Source organism: Cheilinus undulatus, linkage group 13, assembly GCF_018320785.1.
Source record: "Cheilinus undulatus linkage group 13, ASM1832078v1, whole genome shotgun sequence".
NCBI classification, from domain to species: Eukaryota; Metazoa; Chordata; class Actinopteri; order Labriformes; family Labridae; genus Cheilinus; species Cheilinus undulatus.
Genome location: NC_054877.1, coordinates 36,512,032 through 36,530,302, shown reverse-complemented (window position 1 = coordinate 36,530,302; position 18,271 = coordinate 36,512,032). Strand labels below are relative to the sequence as shown.

General features: G+C 39.6%; 1 protein-coding gene across 6 annotated transcripts in view; it reads right to left on the bottom strand.

The window, feature by feature from the left end:
- Positions 1–8,051: 8,051 nt before the first annotated feature.
- tnk2b (tyrosine kinase, non-receptor, 2b) overlaps positions 8,052–18,271 on the bottom strand; it is a 96,846-nt gene continuing 86,626 nt past the window's right edge. For 5 of the 6 annotated variants that reach the window (XM_041802356.1, XM_041802359.1, XM_041802358.1 and 2 more), the window contains 3 exons: positions 16,569–16,664; positions 14,721–14,851; positions 8,052–11,391 (listed from right to left, as the gene is read on the bottom strand). In XM_041802356.1, coding sequence (XP_041658290.1) covers positions 11,385–11,391; positions 14,721–14,851; positions 16,569–16,664 — 234 coding nt within the window. In that variant the 3' untranslated portion in view covers positions 8,052–11,384. The remainder of the gene's footprint in view (positions 11,392–14,720; positions 14,852–16,568; positions 16,665–18,271) is intronic. The other variant, XR_005992716.1, reaches the window with a different exon arrangement.

The following is an 18,271-nucleotide window of genomic DNA, read 5'->3' as shown; positions in this document are numbered from 1 at the left end:
TCAGACTGGTTTTATTTCTTGATTCAACAGGTCTGGAGAAACTGAATTCAGCTTTCCCAAAAAATTTGGTTGGTCACACTTAAGCCATGATTTAACAGGGGAGTGGCAATCACTTTTTCAACATTAATCATTATTATCAAAAGTATTAGAAGTATTTAAAAGCACAGCAAAGCCACTGGCCTGACAATGTTGAACTGGTTCAATAGAAATTAGCCTGAGACCTGCTTTTGGGTAATGAATCTATACAGTCTCTACCTTCAGAAACTCAACGCCAGGTGAACACAAAGAGAGAAGTCAGAGCAGAAACCCACAGAGAGAGAGACAGACAGAGAGAGAGAAAGAGACAGAGAGAGACAGAGACAGAGAGAGACAGAGACAGAGAGGGACAGAGAGAGAGAGAGAGACAGAGAGAGAGAGAGAGAGAGAGAGAGAGAGAGAGAGAGACAGAGAGAGAGAGAGAGAGACAGAGAGACAGAGAGAGAGAGAGGGGCAGGGATGAAAGCTTCAGCTTTGTCTCTGCTGTTGCCTTCATACCTTTAAATTTATTGGAGGTTTGTTTTTGAACCCCAGTCTCCACTCCCTGTAGATATCCATATGTGTCACTCCACAGCTCACTCGAGACTTTAGTCATAAGTTGGTGCTTATTTAAAGATCTGAGATTCTTTTCTTCTCTTTTCACCCTATAGGAGCGGTAATGTCTCAAATTTATAGTTGCATGCCGTAAAATTGCCTCTGCGTGGCTCTCCTTCAGAAGTTTTTGTCATCTTTTAAGTCAAAGAAGTGAGGAAATCTCCATTGACACACAGATGATGAAACGTTTTACTATTAGAGACTGTTTGAAAATATGTAATAATATCCTATTAATGTAGCTAATTCTAGAAGAAAATCTGATCTCGTTTTCTCTCCCAGCTGTTGTTCAGTCGTAACGTCTCACTCCTCCTCGTCTATTGCACTCCTCACACGTGCACCTGTTCTGTACAATATGTCTGGCCGCACGTGTATTGGTACTTCCAGAAATCCAATTACATCCATGAGTGGAGGTCGGTGGAGGGAACACGCACATAATGTTCCAATATAACGGACAGACAGCCATTCATAAGGCCAACAACAGCCCAGCTCTCTAAACATTTCACAGCTGATGTTCATGCGCTTGTGTCTCATTATGTCAAATGATAGGACATGCTTCACAGCATATATATGATTACATCATGTAATGTTTAGGGCCACACAGGAGATGGATTTCAGGTTACGTTAATGTTATGGATTACAAGGAGGATGTTCTGACAGGGCAAGTGGTTACAAGGTGAAGTTTAGAGATTGAGAGGAGGTCCATTTGCTCATAAATGTTTGATAATTTAGTAATAATGCACAAACAAGCAGACATATCACACCTCTAGTTACACTCTACAGCAAAACATTTAAAGGTCACACATTTTACCATTTTAAGACAAGTTTATATTGGTCTCAGAGGTCCCCAAAACTTGCCTGTAAAGTTTGTTGCTGAAAAAACACTCCAGTATTGAATTCTTGCACTTTTAAAAAAACTCTCTGTTTCAGCCTGTCTCAGAGCGAGCTGTCTGACTCCGCCCCTGACCCTGCTCCTTTCAGGAAAATGAAGTGGCTTAATGAATGCTTCTCAGCTGAAAGCTGAAAGGAGGATCAGGAGAGGAGGGCGGAACTTTCTTCCAAGCAGGGAGGGCCAACAGAACCTGGGGGCGGGGCTAACTCTCCACATGATATCATGAGGGGAAATCTTCCAAGCATGCTCAGCTCCTTTATTTGTTGTGACATTTCTGCAAATGTTTGGTACATCTGCAAAAATAAGTACTATTTTCCTTCATCAAATAGGAGATCACTTTGCCAAAGAGGTCCAGGTAAACAGAAAAAGATGCTGTAGTCACCTAGATATTTTAGTACAAACAATGCATGTTGATAAAGATATAGTATGTAAAAACGCACATAAAATCAGTGAGGTCAAACTAAACCCAACATGGACGATGGCACGTGCTCTAAATGTTACCTGGCAAACCAAACCCTGTAGTCCTTTTTTAAAAATGCTACAAAATAAAAGCAAAACTTCTTCATAAAATCATATCAGTAAGAAAGGACTATAATGATAAAAACAATATTTGACCAAAAAAAAAAAAAAGTACAACCTGGATTCCAAAAAAGTTTGGGTGCTGTGTAAAATGTAAACAAAAAAGTGCAATGATCATTTAGACTTTAATAGCAGCAACCCATTTCAAAAAAGTAGGCATAGGGCTGTGTTTACCACTGTGAGCATCCCCTCTTCTTTTAACAACAGCCTGTAAACATCTGGGAAATAAGGAGACCAGGTGCTGGAGTTTTGGGAGAAGAATGTTGCCTCATTCTTGTCTGATGTATGGCTACTCAAGAGCTCTGGGTCTGCTGGATTTTTCATTTTATGATGCCTATGCAGTGTTTTGGTGAAAGGCAGGCAGCTCAGTCTAGCACCTGGACTCCTCTACTGTGAAGCCATGCTGTTGTGAGATGCAGCATGTGGTTCAGCATTATTCTGCTGAAATATGCCACCTTCTTCCCCCTCGTAGCCCAATTGTTAGAAAACGTGCGCTAAAGTGCCCTCTTGGGAGGCAAAACGCGTGTTAAAGTGCCCTCTTGGGAGGCAAAACGCGCGCTAAAGTGCCCTCTTGGGAGGCAAAACGCGCACTAAAGTGCCCTCTTGGGAGGCAAAAAGCGTGCTAAAGTGCCCTTGTGGGAGGCAAAACGAATGTAAAAGTGCCCTCTTGGGTGGCAATCGCATGTAAAAGTGCCCTCTTTAGAGCCAAAACAAATGCTAAAAGTGCCCTCTTGGGAGCCAAAACGTGTGCTAAAGGGCCCTTCTGGTTGGCAAAACATACTAAAATGCCTTCTTGGGTTGAAAAACACACTAAACTCCAGAAGACCATTAGGACCAAGAAATACTATGAAACATTACTGTTACAATGACGTTTATGTTGGGCCTTTTCTTGATCTACACTGAGCCAGAACTATATCTCACAGAACCAGATTGGATTATCTGGTGCTAATATGGTGTTAAAATGTACTAGAATACAGGAAATGGCATCTACTTCATTGAAAATGTTCTGGGGGAAGACCCCCAGACCCCTAGGGATTTATTTATTTATTTCTGTGTGTTCTTCACCGTCCAACGTTGAATCTACACAGTTCTTGTGAAAGCTGATCCTAACTACAAACTAACTTGAGTAGTTTGTCTAGTCTGTTTTAAGGCTATATAATGTGCCACTTGTATAACATATAAACATGTCTAAAGTGCCCTCGAAAACACGCGGAACTTAGTGCCCTCGTCAGTGGCGAGAACGCGCTGTATGTGCCCTTTTTTCTCTTTTTGCCCCTGCCCTTGAAAAAGTCTGTGCACGCCACTGTGGTGGGATATAAGACACCTTCACAATTTTATGTTGAGGAACATTTTTCTGAAATTATTCCACATTTTTTAGATGCATTTTTCCAGGTTGGTGAACCTCTGCCCATCTTTACTCCTGAGAGACTTTACCTTTCTAAAATGCTCCTTTAATACCCAGTCATCCAACTGATGTTTGGCTAATTAACCTAATTAGTTGCCAAATGCTACTTTAGCTGTTTATCATTATTACCACTTACTTTTCCAGCCTTTTGTTGCACCACATGCACTGCTTCTAGCCCAACATGGTAGTACCTCCATCTAATTGGACCTGAAGCCCGTTCTGGCCCTAACTGATGTGGTTTCATCCTGTCCAGATCTTTTCTTGAATTGATTTATTTTTAGATGTGCGTTGCTTTGGACAAAAGCATCTGCTACATGAAACTGTGACATTGTTGCGCTGTCACTACTTTTTTTGAGATGTTCTGCTGCCATCAAATTAAAAATGAGCTATTATTTTCGTGTTAAGTCGTGATGTCCCAGCTTTTCAACATCCAATATGTTTTTGGTATTTTATTGTGAATAAAATGAGTTTATGAGATTTGAAAATTCTGTTTTAATTTACATTTAGGTTGGGTTGTACATGCAGGAATTTCAATGTACACAAATTATCCCACTATTGAAGGTAACATATTATACCCTCTCTTTCTCCACCTTTCAGAAAATGTGTACGGAAACAAACCAATCTCAGATTTTCCCACCATGATGTCATGTGGGGATTTAGCCCCGCCCCCAGGTTCGGTTGGCTCTCCTCGCTTGGAAGAAAGTTTGCCTTTCTCTCCTGATCTCCCTCTCAGCTGGCAGCCAAGAGGAGGATCAGGAGAGCCACATAGATTAAGGCACACCCATTTCCTGAGAGGGGCGTGGCCAGGGGCGGAGTCAGAGAGCTCATTATGTTCTGAGCAGGGCTGAAACAGAGGGTTTTTTAGACACGCAAAAATCCAAAACTGGAGTGTTTTTTCAGCAACAAACTTCACAGGCATGTTTTGGGGACCTCTGAGACCAATATAAACTTGTCTTAAAGGAGTAAAATGTGTCACCTTTAATTCATAATGTATTCCATACATACCACATCATACTTAGTAGGACTGATGTGAATTTATATGGACTGTTGGCCTGAACAAATATCTGCTGTCTGCTTCATGACAAGTGAGCTAAAAATGGAAATCTCAGCACTTTTAGTGATCAAAATCCAGCCCTGCACCTACAGATTCTGCGCTGTTAAAGTACAACCTGAAAATAGAGGCAAAGTTAGACTGATTCTGTTGCTCACTGTGTACTTTTCAGTGTTTTCTTCATTGATTTGGTCCGGACATGTTTGATTGTTGTGTGCCCGTTTGTTCCATTCCTGTTAGTTAAATATGGAAAATGCTACATATTTTTCTTCTTCTTAAAAGTCTCTGTTGTTCCTCCTCCACATCCTACCCTCACTCTGTCATTACGCTGTTGCAGGCCAGAGTTTTTTTCACTTGTCAAAGCTCGGCTCTGAGTTAAAGTTTCAGCCCGGAAGAACAAAGGAGACCTGGAGAAAGGAAGAAGACAGTTCCGGGGAAAAATATACAGTGCTCATAAAATAAAAAAGAAAAAAAGCAGAAAAAAGCACAGAGAGATATTGAAATCATATTCTTTAAAGCTGACTGTAGACACATACACACATTTATAAATAAATATGCTGCAGGAGGATTTCTTCTCATATCTCCCCCTCGATGTTTTCTTGGCAGCTCTCCTTCTCCTTTACGTCATCTCTCCTTCTTTATTTACCCTCTTCTGTTTGCTGAAAACTACTATAATTTCTCCAGGGATTCATGCAAGCTCTAAAGCCCAAAACAAATGGAACACACATTAATAATTTGCCCCGGGACTGAGAGATGACATTGTTCACTCATGAACATACACTTAGATGAATGATGGCCTGCTGGTCGCTCATTAGTAAGCACTAGTTTCTCTGGGACAGTGTCATAAAAGAAGATGGTGAATGAAGGAGGTAAAACATCAAAGATCGTATGTGTTTATCTGCCATTGTTTAAAATCTTCACAAAGCCATTCTCTGCTCACTTATACAGTAATAAAGTTTTATGATTCATCGACTCATGGTCATTTTTCATCATTAGGATTCTGGCCACATCATCAATAAACAAATGAGTCTGGGATATAATCATGTAGGTCTCGACACGTCTGAAACAATTTATGAACAATGAAACATAAAGTGCTCGGTGTTGCCGCGACGATATGAATACACATTATGATGGTCGATTGATGTGCGTGCTGTGACGATCAATGCAGGCAACACATGCAAGGACCAGACTTTAATTTCTTACAGGGATCAAGGTCTCACGTTGTCGGAGCATCGATGATTACAGACACAAACACAGCCTGATTGATCCGTATTGATCCGTCACATAACACAGACACACTCTTACAAAAACACAGGCATGCACATGTACACACGGCCAAGAGGGGAGCTGGTGATCACTTATAGAGTAGCTTACTGTGCTACATAATCCACTGATCAGCGAAGCACACACTCCTGTGTGTACACACTCAGAGTGTCTGTTTACAGTGAGGTTAATTGCTCTTTAAGTAGAGGACTGTTATTTAAGTCTGTTCATTCTCTATAATGAAAAAAGGCACCTTCCATTTGCATTTAGGTCTAAACAGAATTTCAAATAAGAAAGAAGTTAAATTAACTTTTACCAAAAAAGAAATGCATTAAATCTTTCTTTTTTATCTTAAGCTTTACTAGTATAAATGCCCCAGTGCATTATCTCAATCAGTCAGCCTCTAATGTCAAATTGATTCTTCATATGGATCCAAAATGTGTCTGAACTGGACTTTGTGTCCAAACTGGCCCATGGTCCAATTTTGATTGGCCTGCAGCAAATTCTAGAAATAAAATGAAATATGACCCACTCGTTTTCTAACTCTCTGATGAGTTTAAGCAGCAAATAGCGGTACCAAAAACCTTCCAGGAGCCGAGCCAGTGGCAAACAGTGCACCCTGAAATCTGATTGGTGGCCCAAAAACCTGAAAATAATTGTGTATTTGCCTTGTCAGCCAATAAACGAGTGTTTAGTATTAGTTCAGGCAGGCCAGAGTCAAGCTCTGCCCCAGTCAGCTGGTTTAATTTTCCAGCAGGACCTGGCACATACCCACACTGCCAAAAGTACCAATACCTGGTTTAAGGACCATGGTATCCCTGTGCGTGATTGGTCGGTAAACTCACCTGTCCTAAACCCCAGAGAAGCTATGGGGTACCCAAACTTTGTATGAAGTCCTGTTAGTTAAAAATGTTCATCTAATGTTAAAAGCCATGTTGACACCAGCAGGATAAAAGCTATTTGGCTAACTAAAGGAGGAACCATGTTATACTATGATGGGTTCAGCTCAGTAAATTATTATGACTAAGGTGAGGGTTCCACCTTTTTCATTATCATAAGAATATTAGATAGTATTAGAATTATCATTTTATCTAGTTTTTATTACCATGCATTCTTTAGCAATGGCATTGCTAGGCATTTGAGTTTTCATACAAATAGTTTTGCTGTTAAAGGTAATTAAGGAAGTATTTCTAATTGATAGTTCTAATGCATTTTGGATCTCTGTTGACTTATTTTAGTAAAACTCCATCAGCTGAGCTAACATTTTCCCCAAACTCTAAAGGTGAGATAGAAAGATAAGTGCAAGGAAGAAGTAAAAAATAATTAATTCTTTAATAAAAAATACATTTATAAATTCGGCAGCATGAACTTCTCTTCAACATTTCCATCAATCCAGGAGGAGACACAAAAAACCAACTGTACAGGAGGAGTTTAAAATAAAACACACTGGGTGGTAAAAAACTTACAAATGAGGAAGAAAGAGAAAAATGGATTGAAGGGACAACAGCACAAATATTTAAAATGACATAAAATAGCAGAGTTTCTGAGGAAAAACAGACTTAACTGAACTAAACAGAAAATTTAAACATTTTTCCAACAGCACAACAGGAAAATGTCACTTTGGGTTGATCATAACACCAGGAGGTTCACTTCAGTCCTTCAAAACAACTACAGCAGCTCGGTTTAAAGACAAACAACACATGAACAGACGTACATCAAGTTGTCTTAATGCACTGGGTTACAATCAGCTTTCATAAAACTGGCTGCAGATCAGAGTTTTAGGACAACTTCACCTTATTTCAAGGAGGAAAACTGAGTCACCAAACACATCATACTGAAAAGTTGTTTGTTGTGCTTTCTTGGGGATAAAAGCTGGTTTCACACAGCGGGATGGCACTGATGGGTGGACAGAGCAGGAGGTTACAGGTTCTACAGCAGATGTATTGCACACAGGAGAAAACTTCATCCAAAAATCAGTCCTGTACATCCTTAAAAACAAAATCTCTACGCATTTTTTGTTTACTGTCTAAGCCCCTTAATTTTCCTGGACAGACAGCAGGCTCCTTGTGGTTTCATATTAGCTTTTTCAGAGGCCATTTGAAGCTCCTGCCAGACAGATTGTGCTCAGACCTGTCACATACCAGGGGGGGTTTGTGGACCTATGGAAGGGCTGGTTGGTTTGGAGCAAAGCCAGGGTCTACATGGGGATAAACATTTCTATTGTAATGTTAATAGATGGCACCAGTTGGTATAGAGGGGTGTTTTTTTTTTTGCAGAGAGAGAGGAACACAGCAGCAGTCGTATGTGTAAACCTGTGATATAGAGTCTAAAGAATTAATTCAAACAAATAAAGGGTTATTTTAGTTCTCAAAACATGCAGTCTCATCTTTTCCTTTAAAGGCTTGATATGTGACATCCTGAAGAATAATGTAAAAAATCCTCAAATATGCCCCACGTACCATAAAATCTAGTGTAAAAGATGCATTACCTTTTTATAAGCTCATTAATTTCTGGGGACTTTTTTGCCTTTATTTAGATAGCTGAAGAGAGACAAGAAACATGGGGATAGAGAGCGTGGGGCAAACAGTGCCAAGACTGGGAATCCATCCTGCGACCAGTGCGTTGAGGACTACAGCCTCTGTATATGGGCATCTGCTCCATCCACTGAACTAAAGGTGCTCTAATACCTTTATAAAAAAAAACTTAAACAAAAACAATATACTAGAGACTTTTGCCACCCACACTCCAAAGAGAGTGAGCTCACACTCCCAGTGGGTTTGTTGTTCTTAGCTCTGTGTTCCCACTGACAGAATGGCTCCTCTTTCAGTTAGTTTCAGCATCACTCATAAACTCCAAAATGTTTCATCTGGGATTTTTTGTTTTGTTTTTTGAATGGACGCTTCCTTCTTTGACAGTTAGCCCTGACACTAGTAGGAAGAAGAACAATGGCCCCTAAGGGGAATAATGACAGAGTGATGTTGCAAGAGGAAAACTGAAGGAGAACTATCAGACTTTCCAGATGAAGAAATGTAAGAAAAGATTTGTGAAGTGACAACCTGATACAGGGCCTTAAGGATTCATCATCCGGCCCAATGTGGCACAACCTGGGGCTGGAGAGTGCAGGGGTGGCAGTCAAAGTCAGGCGCAACACATCTCATTACACAAGTGTTGCTGGGCAGCCTAGTTCAAGGCAGATAGATTTGTCTGGGCCTTTTCACCCCTGGTGATACGTCTGGAGAACACTGGCGGTTTTCAGGCCCTTTGGGATATCCAGAGCCCGACCAGAGGCTCATGGCAACCCTACTATCCACCCGAACGGTGCCCTAGGCCCTGCTTACCCGACACATCCACCTTTACTCAGCTTAAAGGTGCAGCCTTTGTTATTTTGTTCAGCAGATTATTTTCCCAAGCCCTTGGTAATGTGCAAGGACATCCAGAGCATAATTGGGGTTTGTCAATGCTTCTTCCCAGCAATAGTGCCCTAAGGCAGCTTACTCGCCACATCTACGCCTTACTTATAGGTCTGTTGGTCCTGTCTAGAACTCCAAATGAATTCATGCATTAGAGCTGATATGGGCAGATATTAACCACCAATATACTGGTTGTGAATATCTGCAGAAATTCTCATATCTACCACCTCTTTAAGCTAATACCTGCTCATGTGATATCATGCCAGTAATATTGTGCATCCCTTATTAAACTGAGAGTCTTCTCTTCAGATGCACTTTTTGCTGCTCTTCGTCTCACAGACTTTGGCTGGATAAACAGGAAAAAAGGGGGCTGGTCGAGTCTGGAGGAAGGAGCGGATAGATGAAGGGGGTGTGTCCAAATAGAGCATTTGTTGAAGTCTAAAATCTGCTCTGAAAGTTGCATAAAAGCATTTATGAAGTCTTCAAACAAAGTGTATCTGGGAGAAGTCAGGAATCTAAAGTTGCCTTGTGTTTGCCGAGTTTTGAGCAATTTATAGCTGGGGGCTCCTCTGTGAGAGATGTATCATCATATCCAGCAGTGAGTTCACCCAGAGCTGACACGTCCTAACAGTTTCAATCGTTTCACCCTGAAGCTGCTGACCAGAATATCATACTTGTGGTTTTAAGTGATGATTATAGGGACAGGAGGTGTGCTTTGGGGTAAATGTTACTGCTTTGCTGTTATTGGCCTCCAACGTAGTTTGGGCTCATTGAGAAAATACCAAGCTGACAGGGCTTTTTGAAACAACGCGGAGGAATTCTCTGCAAAATGCTAAGATAGAGGGAATTAAGAAGGACTGAATCTAAGGTGTATGAATGTCCTTTTTATTCCCTAACATTAAATTGGAATAGATTTGTGGTAAACAGAAAAGGGAGATCAAAATGATAATCTAGTTTTGTCTCATATTAAACTATTTTTGTTCTCAAACTCTTAAATGTCTTTGTGTAAAGGTGTGGTTCTACTGCCTTCTTGTATATAAATTAGAAAGTCTTAATGGTCTTCCAAAAAGGTAAACCTTAAACAAAGTACCTCTCTGATCTTCTATTTTCTTTCATTTCTCACAGGTTTGACCTTTAACTCTCCACAGAGACTGCAGCACTGCGACAAATCTAACAGCTCCACACAAGTTTTAAATAGAGCTGTATAAATTATATAGGGAGAGTTTTTTTAATATAGAAAAGTTTTTTTTTCCAAAAGTAATTCTTCTGCACAAATTCCCTTGACTCAGCAGCATAATCATATCCCTAACCCTCTTTGGAAAAACAAAAAGACCAAATTATATTCTGTATAGTACGACCTGAGCACCCAATTAAATATAAACTTTGTATTTTGTTGTAGCTCTGTATTGGGTAAAATCGAACTCCAAAACAAAAGCTTTAAAGTAGCACTGAGGATGCCAAAACAAGGTTACACTTTCATGAACTTCCAAACATTATCTATTCAATGTTAAGGTTAAACTCCAAGACAGTTTGATAAAATAAATTCCAGTTAACCTGCAATTGCTGTGGCCTTATTCTGAATAACACACAAACTCTGCAAAATATGGACATCATTAGGGAGTGGAACTGCTTTTGTTGTGCTTGTACTCTTTATGAAGTCTTCAGATTTACTTCTTAATTCAGCTGATCACAGCAGCAGGAATCTCTCAACAAGTGTAAGCTGGCAGTGAGGATGCCACAGGGGAGGTGGTATTTAGCACCCAGGAGAAGTGACACTGTTGTGATCTTTTGGGTGCCCCAAATCAGGCTGATTGAAGCTCACAAGCACATTTTTACTTGGAAAAATTATAAAAGACAGTTGGTGGAGTTCTGAAAATTCCTCATAAGTGCAACAATCACGTATCTCTCAGACCAAAAGTCCTCTTTGTGCCCTCAGGCGGAGATCCTCTGTCCATGTTAAATCTAAAAAAAAAAGAGCCATAATGGAGTTTGGTTTTTGTGCTAGCTCAGTGAAAATGTGCTGGATTCTTCCAAAGTCAAATACAGTCTTCTGATTGGACGTGTGAGAACAGGAAGGTGAGGAGGAGATTCACCTTCACTGATGATGTTTTTCTGGGGATGAAGTTCCAATCAGAGCTCAGCAGCTTGAGATCTCTGTCACCGTCTGCAAACAGAGAGAAGCTTTAGGTTAGATTGAAAAGTACGGAGGAAATGCTAAAACCCTCCTAAATTATCAGGAATTATATTTATGCAAGCTCAAAGAAGGACCTCAAATTCTGGAGCTATTAAAGTGAGAAACACATCATAATAATTAGTTTAAAATTTCCTTATAAAATCCCTGCATACACTCTGATAAGAATGGCATCAAAGGCAGAAGTGGACATTTTTTGTCTTAGTTAACCTTCTGAGACTTTGAGAAATTCATTCACTTAATCAGTTCAACAGAGGTCCAGCTAGTTGGTGCTACTACTCTCACAATTAGTGAAATGGCAGTCACCTGAGTGCAGGTGACTGCCAGGTGTATTTTTACTATAATACACCTGTGTCTGGAAGGTCCAGTTACTGGTTAATCTGTATTCCTGGCTACCATTACACCATAAAGACAAAAGAACAAACCACGTAACTCAAAGAAAAGGTTTTTATAAAGTTCAAGTCCTTTTTTGCCATCAGACAAGACACTTAGTTTGAAACACCAAACACTGCACCACAAACACACATCCCCACTGTGAAGCACGGTGGTTGCAGCATCACGCTGTGGGGATGCTTTTCAGCAGTCTGCCCTGGAAGGCTCGTAAAGGTAGAGGGTAAAATGGATATGGCAGAATATAGGAAAATCCTGCAGGACAATCTAATTCAGTTGTTAAGTGAACTACAGCTTGGGAGAAGATTTATTTTCCAGCAAGACAATGACCCCAAGCATACAGTGAAAGCTACACAGAGATGGTTTTAAAGACAACAAGGTGAATGCTCTGGAGTTGCTGAGTCAAAGCCCAGACCTCAAACCAGTAGGGAATTTGTGGCTGGAGATGAAAAGGACTGTTGATGTCCAATCTCCATGCAACCAGACACAGCTTGAGCAGTTTTGCAAAGAAGAATGCAGTGCATTGCAGTTTCCAGATGTGTTCTTTTCTGTCATAAAAGCCAAATTATATTTATCATGACTGATTAATAAAATCAATAAAAGGGTCTAACATCCAAGGGGGTGAATATTTTTCTATAGGCACTGTAAATACCAGGATTGGAGCTACTCCTAATTCTAGTACATAATTCCTTCACATAGTTTTCATGTTTTCTTGTTGATGTTCCCTTGAATAAAGAAAAATATTGAGCATGAATAAGGACAGCATTGTGCCATTGTTGAACGAGTCCCAGGGGGGAAAGAATCCTTTCTTCTAGCATGCATTGCTGCAAATGCACAGATTTTAAACTCTGATGCTAATGCTAGACAACGATGATATATAAATAAATATATCAGAAAACTGCATTTTGGCAAATAGTTAACCAAGTAATGGTTTTGAAGGTGTCCCCCCTCGATGCAGACCATATCTTTACATAGATTCTTAAAAGTAGAAGCAGCAGGAGTTAACTTTGGTTGGACAGCAAAGTAAGAGATGCTGCCATTATTGGACACAAGCCCAAAAGCTGTATAATAAACTTCACTGGACTGTTACTGAAAAACAACAACAAAAAAACATTTTCGTTGTATTATTTTTTGACTCTTGTTTTTATTTTTTCTGCAGAAAGGGACAAGGCAGCAGAAACTTTCTCAGTGTAGCAGCAGAACAGGATTGTTAGCCTCATTAGCAGAGCACAGCAGTACTCTCATTGCATCACACTGCTCCCTGTCTCTCTGCAGTTCTCATTTGCTCTTAACTTTTCTGGTAGCTTGCTGTAATTCAGATTTGGAAAGGGGAAAATCTCCTACAGGTAAGCCAAACAAGGAGGCAGATTTAATGGTTTGTTTGGCTATGACAGATGTGCAAAAACACTGACCGGGTGTTAGCATGTGGAGCGAGGTCATCAGTGAATGAATCTAATTTACAGAAACAATGTGGAAACGTTTACCAGGTGAGCACTGATGCCACCAAGACAGGAGGAATGCCACGTCAATTTAAGTATGAATTGGATTTAAAGGTTGTCGGGCCTGAGTGATGTGATAACACCAAAGTATTTCATGAGTTTGCAAAGTGAAATGTCTCTGCAGAAGAGTTTTATGAGATCAACGTCCATTAAACACAGAGTCTGTAAAGTCCACCATCAGGAGGTCACGAGTGACGAGTAGAGATGCTGCTCGGCTCAAAATTCTTGTCCTGAACAAAGCTACACTCCATTAGGTGTTTTTTGGAGACAGTAAACCACTATTTTCATTTAATATTGTAATTCTAGATAATGAGGGGAAATAGCTGATAAAAGTTGCTGTTGGTTTGTTCGAATGAAAGCCTGCTTGGCTTTTATGTGGATTTTTTTTGCATGGGAGGTACCTGAGCTAAATTACAAGTATTGTTGCAAAGGGTCCGAATACTTCAATGTGACATTTCAGGGTATTTTTTTTCATAAATTTGCAAAAATTTCAAAAATTCTGTTTTCACTTTGTCATGATGGGGTCCTGAGTGTAGATTAAAAAATTAAAAAATACTTTAAGCAACCGTAGGATCAGGTTGCAACATAACAAAATTGAAAAAAAAAAACCATAAAGAGGGTCTGGATACTTCTTAATCCACTGTAAGGACAAAGCTGTCCAGAGTCTGTGTCAGGTTTTACTTACATATACCAACCAAAGAACTGAGTGACAGTATTCAGCACAGGAATGTGGACGTTAACCTGCACAGAGAATCGTAAACTAGCAGTGCTAGCACTGGTAAAGGTAGCAACATTCTGTAAACTAATGTGGCATTGTTACATTGGTTTACAGACTGTATTTACTTGACTTTAGACTAGTCAGTCTAACACAAATATAATCTGCATTTAATTAAATAAAAAATTATTTGCCAAGGAACTTAATTAAGGTGTTTGTAGAGATCAATAAATCACTGTAGGAATACTGTCTTTAGGAGCTGCTTCTTCAAAGCGTGGATAACGTTTCACCTGCTCTTTGTTTGAGTATTGCTTGTCCGACACAGCAACACCAGATTCTGCTGACAGGGATTGTCCAACATAGCTAGGACTCCAAACAGAAACCACAACCTGTACCATGCTGAAAACCCATTAGTATTCAAAATTTTTATAAGAATCTGTAAATTAATACAGAGTACTAGCTTGCTGCTAAGGCATATTTACTTCCTTATCAAAATCAGTGTAAGTTTTACTTTTCTCTTTTCATATGTTAAAATAACATTTTTATCTGGACTTGTCAGGTGAAAGTTCCTTATAAAAAGTGCAGTGGAATATTTTTGACAAGACATGAGACAAATAAACATGCATGGTTTTGGAGTGTGGTTCATAGAGAGTTATAATTCATAGAAGAGCAAACAGTTTTTGAAAACGGTTCTGTACCTCTGTCTGTTTGAGGATCCGTAGTTATCTAACATCTGCGTGCTGGCCACCTCCAGGTTCCAGTCACACATCTCCAGCAGCTTTAGACACTCGGACCTGCTCCTCAGACCCAAACAGAACAACTGTTCCACCTGCAGAGAGACAAATAACAAACAAATAAAGATGAAAACAGCAGCATAAGAGGACAGTCAGGGAGTCATTAGAGCAGAATCCTGGGGTCAGGACAAAACTATGAGTGTGATTGCAGCAGCAGCAAGCGTATTACAACATTATTTCAGTCTTAATTTAATCCCAATGTTCTTCCCAAACACACTTCTGCTTCCCAGATTCAATCTGAGACCCTTGGATTGCATTTTTATTTATCTTCTAAACTTTGCCACCACTATAAAAGAGCACTAAAGTATCCCCCTGTGCCCACTGCCATCCAAGCACATCTTCCCTTCTACCACAGCAGCTCCAACCACAGGCTGAGGGGGCCACACACAGTCTATAGGTTCTTATATTTATAGCCCACTCATTGCACCAACAGAGACCAGAATTTCCCTGAAGGTTCAACAAAGTTGCTCTTCTCATATCCTGATATGAACCTATAAAGTAAAAAATTACATTCAGCAGCTGTGAATGACCGTCTGTTTGCAGTTATAAGCTGCACTAAAAAGGTTATTAAAGAAAAAGACTGTGAGTCTGACCTGAGATGCAGTGCAGAGGATCTCTGAGGACTGCTCTATGTTTACTACTGAGAGCTCTGGATCTCTTAATAATCACCCTGCTGCAGTATAATGCTGTGCTTCATGGGGCATTTATTTTGATAGAGTAGAGCTGTGAAGTGTGCTGCCCAACATTTCAACAGTGTTAGACTGCTAATATTTTTATTTTCTCCTGACTGTTCTTAAAACATTTTGTTTCATATCAGGGATACTTTCCGTGAACTTTCTACGTGTTCATTTTTTAACTTTGAAACTGTGGAGAAGAGGCTGACAGAGAAGCCTTTTTTTCTCTCCTGTCCTGACCGACCCCACTCAGGGTTAAGGTAGGGTGTTTTTCAGTTAGTTTACATTCTTCATTTGGCCAGTGTGATGGCAGTACTAATAACAGTTCATAACATAAGGACCCATAAGGATCAATTACCTTAAGAAAAAAAAACAGAATAGCCTTCTTGAGTAAGACGGACTTGTCCCAGAGCTCAGCCAGTTGATTAGACAGATCATGGATTTTATGCCTTTCCAAGTATATACTTAAACTATTGTAATGTCATATGGTGTAATACATATTCTAATGATGTTGAAAAACTACAAATCTTAAAAAAGAAAGTTATACGATCAATACCGTGATCTAAGTTAAATGCTTCTCTCAATTATCTGAAGGGTAACTAACTGAGTGTAAAATGAAAAAATGCATGTTTAATGTATAACGTAGTGTGTAGACTAAATGATATGATATGATGTCATCTTATTCCAATTTGCACTCCCTTTTATGCACATAACACGAGGAACAAGTAATTCCTAATAGGAACGCCAACCTAATTGGTAGGTAAGCTGAAATGTGCAAGTTTTAGTGTGGCCTACAGATGTCCACAGATCTGAAACGAGCTTGAAAATACGCTAAAAATATCATCATCTTTAAAAAAAAACTTGACAACAGCTGCTACTAAAATATGTTCAATCCGACACCGCTCCAACTAATTTATTTTGCTACTTTCTAGTAGAAGCAAACTTTTCTTCTTTGAGTGTTTTATTATGCCAGCATCTTCCTCTTCTTCGTGGTTGTTAAATAGAAGTTGCCAATTACTTACTAACATTACTGCCACCTGGATTGGTAGGTAAATACAGTCACATTTGACTCTCGTACCTTAAGATAATGCACAGCTTTCTGGATGTTCCAGTTGTGGTTCTGGAGGGCGGCTTGGCACTCTTCTAAAGTCACACCATGAACTGCCTCCTGCACCTGAAACACACAAAATAATTCAACATTAACACATGAGCACTGTTAGTCTTTGCACAGTCCAAAAACACTCAGACTCCCCTGGCTCTGATTGTTCACTTGACCTCAAAGCTAATTTCAGCATTTTCCCAACAAGCACTGCACACCTGATTGTATCCTTTTTTTGATATAAAATTATTCTTGTTTCTTTTTTGGCACTTGTTTAGCTCTATTGTTAACATTCAACTGGAGAAGCCGAGGATTAGAAACCAAGAACAGAGACTTAAGCAGAACTGGATTTAATGTTATTGTTTTTGTTCCAACAGTTATCCTTTCACAAACTTAATTATCTCTTATTTTTCAGCTAATGATGTTCAACCAACCTTAAGCTAGATCTCATTTAAAAAGATTATACTGACTTTGCTTTTGGGAAGTCGCATCACATGCAATCATTTATTTAGTAATAATGTGCTTTCTTAATTACCCCCACCAGGGAGGTTATGTGATCAGGAGGGGTTGTTTGTTTATTAGTACCATAACTCAACAACTTATGGACGAATTTTGATGAAATTTTCAGGAAATGTCAGAAATGGCATAAGGAAGAACTGAATAGATTTTGGGAGTGATCGGGATCACCGTCTGGATCCAAGAATTTTTTTACAGGATTCTTTACTATTGGGAGATGGGGCTAATGGCGGAGGTCTGCGCTTTCTGAGTGCTTTTCTAGTTATTTCAGGTGCTGACTCTGGAGGGCATCTCTATGTCTCCTATTGTTCTCTACAGTTTAGAAATTACCTAACTCTCTTACATCACCTCATGTGTGGCCACTGATCCCAGTGTATCCATTATAAAATGCCATGTGCCTGATCGATGGGGAGCCTCAAGGTTTCACGGTGATTCTTGCTCCAGTTCAATAAGGTTCAATCGGTGTCAGAATCAATTGGCCAGCAAAAAGTAATTAATCAAAGTTTGTACTCACATCTTTCAATTTCAATCCAAAGAAATAACAAACATGGCCTTTGTCTCCAACAAACTTTGGCATATTTTCAAGTAAGAAATGAGAAGCTATTATATTTTTATGCTTTTCCACAGTAAGGGAGACATGTAAGAGATTTTAACTTCTGTTTTCCCCTTGGAAAAAATGTTGATAGAATATACAGTAAATCTTAATTTCTGGCTTTCTAAGTTCAGCTCCAGTTTCAAAACTGATCTTATTTACATAATCACTCATATTTAGTTACTGAAATTACATTTGGAGGTTATGTATTTCATTTTAATCAATTTAAGAAGGTTTCTGAATGTGTCCGAGTAGCAAGATGGAAGTCTCAGTGCAAAACACATGAAAGTCCACCTGGTTTTACATGGAGTTTTTTGCAAACTCCAAGTTGACTTTCATGTGTTTTGTACTGACCTTAGGCTCTGCATTCTTTGTCACCTCACTTCCTAAGGCCCCTCTCCCCTATTCTCACAGTTGTCCCAGGTGACAAGCTCTTGGAAGAGTCCTGGTTGTGCCAGAATTCATCCATATGAACATTATGAAGGTCCCTGCTCTGTGAAACCTTCAGTGTATCAGATATTTCTTGCAGCCTTCCACATTTCTGTGCTTTGAAACTACCTTGCCTGAGCTCTGT